Source organism: Papaver somniferum, chromosome 10, assembly GCF_003573695.1.
Source record: "Papaver somniferum cultivar HN1 chromosome 10, ASM357369v1, whole genome shotgun sequence".
NCBI classification, from domain to species: Eukaryota; Viridiplantae; Streptophyta; class Magnoliopsida; order Ranunculales; family Papaveraceae; genus Papaver; species Papaver somniferum.
Genome location: NC_039367.1, coordinates 86,967,358 through 86,972,947, shown reverse-complemented (window position 1 = coordinate 86,972,947; position 5,590 = coordinate 86,967,358). Strand labels below are relative to the sequence as shown.

The 5,590-nt window shown below is 37.7% G+C and overlaps 1 protein-coding gene across 1 annotated transcript; it reads left to right on the top strand.

The window, feature by feature from the left end:
• LOC113315874 (zinc finger BED domain-containing protein DAYSLEEPER-like) lies at positions 1–1,118 on the top strand. Its single transcript, XM_026564118.1, has 4 exons — positions 1–210; positions 476–785; positions 868–968; positions 1,093–1,118. Exons 1-4 carry the CDS (start codon positions 1–3, stop codon positions 1,105–1,107), a joined length of 636 nt encoding a protein of 211 aa, XP_026419903.1. The 3' UTR covers positions 1,108–1,118.
• The last annotated feature ends 4,472 nt before the right edge of the window (positions 1,119–5,590 follow it).

Sequence of the window (5,590 nt, the reverse complement as noted above, 5' to 3'; positions counted from 1 at the left end):
ATGAATTTTGTGAAATTTACTTACTCCAAGTTGTATCCTGAGAGAGAATTAGAATGTCAAGTTAATAAAGTGCATAGTAATATAAAAGCACTTTTTAATGAGTATTACACCTTGTCAAGTTCAAGAGCTTCCAACAGTTGTGCAGCTCAAAATTTGAGTGTTCAAAATGGTGGGAATTTTGCTGCCCAAGAAGGGAGTGATTTTTTTCAGGTAATTTCAACTTTTATGTTCAGTTTGATTCATTTGAGTTCTTCATGATTGGTATAAGTCTGCAAAACATGTTCTTTTTTTTAATACAAGATGATAACTTTGAACCCATATTTAATATGTCAATGTAAACTCTGAGCATGCCATATATCGTTTATTTGTCATTGTAATTACTTATGATAGAATGAGGAATGTACCCAAGAATTGGTTGTTGGATTGTTTGGGATTCTGTCATTCTGTGTCTTGATATCTAGTGTCTTGTCAACAGGAATATGTTGCAACACAGGAACGTGGTGGTAATGTATTAACTGACTTGTCAGAGTTAGATGAATATCTTGGCGAGACGTACAGAGGTTGTCTAAATTCACTAGACATCCTAAACTATTGGAAGAACCATGAACAACAATATCCAGTACTTTCAAGAATGGCAGGGGATATTTTGTCAATTCCTATTTCAACCGTCGCATCGGAGTCTGCATTTAGCATTGGAGGAAGGGTGATTGATCGATTTCGCAGTTCCTTATTACCTGAAAATGCTGAGGCGTTAATAACAACTCGTGATTGGGAATATGGAATTGGTAAGTAAATCAATAATATTTTATTTAGTTGAGTGTCTAAATCTTATCTATAACATTGGTTGTTTTATTATGATCCATATAGGAAAAGAAGATATGGATGAGGACAATGTGATCGTTGAAGAAGATATATTAGGATTTGAACCTGACGCAGTGGAGGATGGGGCAGTGGAGGATGTGGAGGAAGTAAGTTCTTATGCGTCTAGTTAGTATGCGTACTTCTTCAATATAAAGCGGGGTAATTATGCAAATTCCATGTTTTTGACTTGAATCTTTTTTTTGTTTGGTTTATTTTTTCTTGAAATTACAGATTCATATTGAATAGTTGGAGCAACTCAAAGATAAACATGGAATATGAGAATGTTTTATCACTACCAGTATCTCCAAATATTGCATAGAAAAGAGATTGGAGATGTTTTTTTGATAGTTAACACTTTTTTTGATTAACCACACAATATATATTTTGTGCAGGAAGTGTTATTAATATTGTGATATTGTCGCACTTGTGATACAAATTAGAAACAATGGTATCTACAGTCTCGGTCTCGGAAGTTTATTTTCATTATTTATCAATTATCATCATGAACTGATGAAGTACTGTGTAACTGTAACTAAAGTACTTAAGTACTAAAGTAAACTACTAATGACTAGTAAAGTAAGTCTAGTATGAATGTATGATACTATGATAGTATCTGTGTGACTGTGTCTGTGTTTCTTTAAGAAGACTAATTTGTTTAGTTTTGCAATTTTGAGTTTTTGAATTGATATACCAAATGAATTGGATGAATGTTAGATACTTAGGTTGTAGCTTGTAGGAAAGGAACTTTAGATGCCCTGAATGTGGAAGGAAATAGCCCAGAAATCGATTTCTGGCGAGTTGACTCAACAAAAACCAGGTAACCCGTGAGCACCCGTGAACCCGCGAGCTTTACCCGGGACGGGCACGGGTGGGATAAATGACCACCCGTGAAGAATTTCAACCCGCGAGCTCAGGCTTGTATTAACCCGTAACCCGCGGGTTGGTCAAAAGCCAGACCCGTCCCGCCCGTTTGCCAGCTCTATTTGAGACTCAGACTTTCCAAAAAATAAATAAATCATAATTTATAGAGTTTTGATACACGCACCGAGCAGTAGTACCGAAATGGACACAAAGAGGGGATCGGACGGTCCTAGCATGCCCTCACCATTGGGATGGAAGAGTGGGGTAGGAGTGGGCCCCATCCCCTCTCACACGGTACCAGTTCGATACAAATTGCTCTGTGTACCAATCATTTTTGTAATTCATAATCATCTTGCTTTACCAGTACCAAAAAAAATAAAAAAATTTATTTACCGGCCAAAACATTTGCAAAATTTATCCAAAATAACAAAGTAACCAACTTATTGGTAAAATAAAATCTCTCTGCAGCAGTCCGGAGCCATACCATCCCATCTTTAATAAATCAAATTGTATTAAAATATTTTATGGGTGTAGGAGTTAAATATCCAGAGAACGTGTGGAAGGTATCTGAAAAATTTGTAATATATAAGTTTGCCACCGCTGAAGCATGAGAAAATTATACTCGTATGATCGTTATAACCTAGAAATTTACCAAGATGAGAGATGAGAATGCGTGAAAAGCTGGGATATAAATGAGCAATGGAGATCAAATGGAGTGTTGGGGCATTTGATGGGGAGTCAGAACGGTCAACTGGGCGAAGACCAGGTAAATAGAATACGTGTCAATGAAGTATAAGTTGATCATGTGGGCAAACAAGTATAATCGGGCCATTACCCAAGGGCACCAAAGAGAATAATCCAGAGGATCTGTGATATCCGAGGAGTTCATTTGGGATATAAAAGAAACTCATTACAGTGTTCTAGGGACGACAGAAAATGGAAAGAAATGTGTAGTTTGTAGAAAATCTTACTAGTACATCCAAAGATCTATGACACTCATTCAACAAAGATAAACCAAGAGAGTAATCAACATAGACACAAGATATACGTGGTTCGGTATGATTATCTACGTCCACAGGGTGAAATGGATGATCTTATTACTTCCAATACAATGTTACAAGTGATGAGTTCCTCTCTACAAAGATTTTCTCTCCTTCCAATACTCTAAGTGTGGCTTTTTCTCTCTCTCATGTAACCTACCTCAACTCTTTACAAGTCTCTCTATTTATAGGCTAACTACGATACATCGAAATTACAGTGTAGGTCACGATGTATCTTTCTTGATGATCTAATCGGGCCATGAGTGATATTTGTCTGATACGTCGACTTAGTCGGGCTGGTTGTGACTCCCGAAAGCCTTTTACCTGAGATTGGTTCTTGATGTTATATGTCCCAATGTCGCCCTTTCATTCTTGGCTCGATGCTTTTAACCTTACTTCCTTTTTTGACCGAGTATCTTCTGTCTTCTCAGCTACCCAGTCAGAGCATTAATGGCTCTTGCGTCCGACAACCACTCTCCTATCATGTCTGAGCCACGTGACCTCTCTTTTTTTATGCCCTAGAGATTATGTGGTGCTTCACTTCTCTTTGTTATTGGTGGGACATCTCTTGGGACCACTCCACCTGTCTCTTTGGATTATTTATATCTACATTTATGCCCCTTCCTTCACTCGTGTGCCCGACACGGTAGAAGAAACCGCTTCGGCTCCCACGAATCTGAGCATGTCGTGTTTTCCGCCATGTAGTTCCCCATTAAGTCACATTTATGACCTGTAACCGTTTCTCTCGGTCATGGCTGTTGTTGGTAAAATTTAACAGATAAGCCCTGGGTCTTCACTTATTCATTCTCAAGAAAAAAAAATCTTTTTCTTTTATGCTCCTGATATTCTCTTTCTACTGCCATTTTTCGGACGACCTTTGCACCCATTGCTCTTCTTTGTGTTCCTTCTATTTATTATTGTGTCGCCGTTGCTAGTTTGTTATTGTTGTTGTAGATGGTGGTCCTTCGGCTTTCCCTGTTTTCCCCCGCTCCTGATCTTTTGATTCCCGTTCTTTCTCCAGTTCCACCATGACATCTCCAACTCCTTCCATGACTGAAAAAAAGGTGCGTGAGTGACACTTTTTCCGGTGGCGATGCCGTCTCTCTTGATTCTTTGTTTTTAATCAAAAGTCCCTCTCATCGTGATTATCGTGCCATTAACTCCATTTTTTATGATGGTTCTCCTCCGTTTCCATGTAAGACTGACAAAAGAACTGCTAAGGACCTGACCGATGAAAAGTTCATCAATCATTTTTTTATATGAAAATGGTGTTTCCACTGAGATAAACAAGAACATAATTAGGGTTAATTAGTAATGAGAACTGAGATTCTGAGAAGTGCGGTTAAGTAGAGAGATTCATACTCTAACAACAAAATCAGAATCCAAGAGAATCAAGAAGTGTACATTTATTAGGCAGAATCTAAAAATCAACTTACATTATAACTTCCATTAATTGTTCCCAAAAATAGCTGCAAGAATGAAATCAAGAAGAGCTCCTCTTTAGAACACATCTTCATCTGGAATTTAATGAACAAACCTCATTTTTTCTTCTTTTTCTTTTTCTTCTTCATCTTTATCTTTATCTTTCTCCAGAGAAATAAAAATGGACCTCTTAGTGGTGAGTTATACTGAAATTGCTGTTTTAAGCTCCTATTTCATTTCTATATTGCTCTCTCGGGATATAACTATCAGCTCTGTCGTTGTATTACGATACAATGGTCAAGTCACTAGATGGACATACCAGTGACCTAACTTTGACCTAAATTTGAGACTCAGACTTTCCAAAAAATAAATACACCATAATTTATAGGGTTTTGATTCACGCACCGAGCAGTAGTACCGAGATGGACACCGAGAGGGGGTCGGACGGTCCTAGCATGCCTCTCAACATTGGGATGGAAGAGTGGGGTAGGAGTGAGCCCCATCCCCTCTCACACGGTACCAGCTCTATAAAAATTGCTCGATGTACCAATCATTTTTGTAATTCATAATCATCTTTCTTTACCTGTACCCCAAAAAAAGAACTTCTATTTACCGGCCAAAACATTTGCAAAATTTATCCAAAATAACAAAGTAACCAACTTATTGGTAAAATAAAATCTCTCTGCAGCAGTCCGGAGCCATACCATCCCATCTTTAATAAATCAAATTGTATTAAAAGATTTTATGGGTGTAGGAGTTAAATATCCAGAGGACGCGTGGAAGGTGTCTGAAAAATTTGTAATATATAAGTTTGCCACCGCTGAAGCATGAGAAAATTATACTCGTATGATCGTTAAAACCTAGAAATTTACCAAGATGAGAGATGAGAATGCGTGAAAAGCTGGGATATAAATAAGCAATAGAGATCAAATGGAGTGTTGGGGCATTTGATGGGGAGTCAGAACGGTCAATTGGGCGAAGACCAGGTAAATAGAATACGTGTCAATGAAGTATAAGTTGATCAGGTGGGAAAACAAGTATAATCGGGCGATTACCCAAGGGCACCAAATAGAATAACCAGAAGATCCGTGATATCCGAGGAGTTCATTTGGGATATAAAAGAAACTCATTACAGTGTTCTAGGGACGACAGAAAATAGAAAGAAAGGTGTAGTTTGTAGAAAATCTTACTAGTACATCCAAAGATCTATGAAACTCATTCAACAAAGATAAACCAAGAGAGTAATCAACATAGACACAAGATATATGTTCGGTATGATTACCTACGTCCACAGGGTGAAATGGATGATCTTATTACTTCCAACACAATGTTACAAGTGATGAGTTCCTCTCTACAAAGATTTTCTCTCCTTCCAATACTCTAAGTGTGGTTTTTTTCTCTCTCTC

Coding starts and splice junctions, on each gene's coding strand:
- LOC113315874 (XM_026564118.1), top strand. CDS start 1: ATGAATTTTGTGAAATTTACTTACTCCAAGTTGTATCCTGAGAGAGAA. Junction 211..475: donor AAGGGAGTGATTTTTTTCAG/GTAATTTCAACT, acceptor TCTTGTCAACAG/GAATATGTTGCAACACAGGA. Junction 786..867: donor TGATTGGGAATATGGAATTG/GTAAGTAAATCA, acceptor TGATCCATATAG/GAAAAGAAGATATGGATGAG.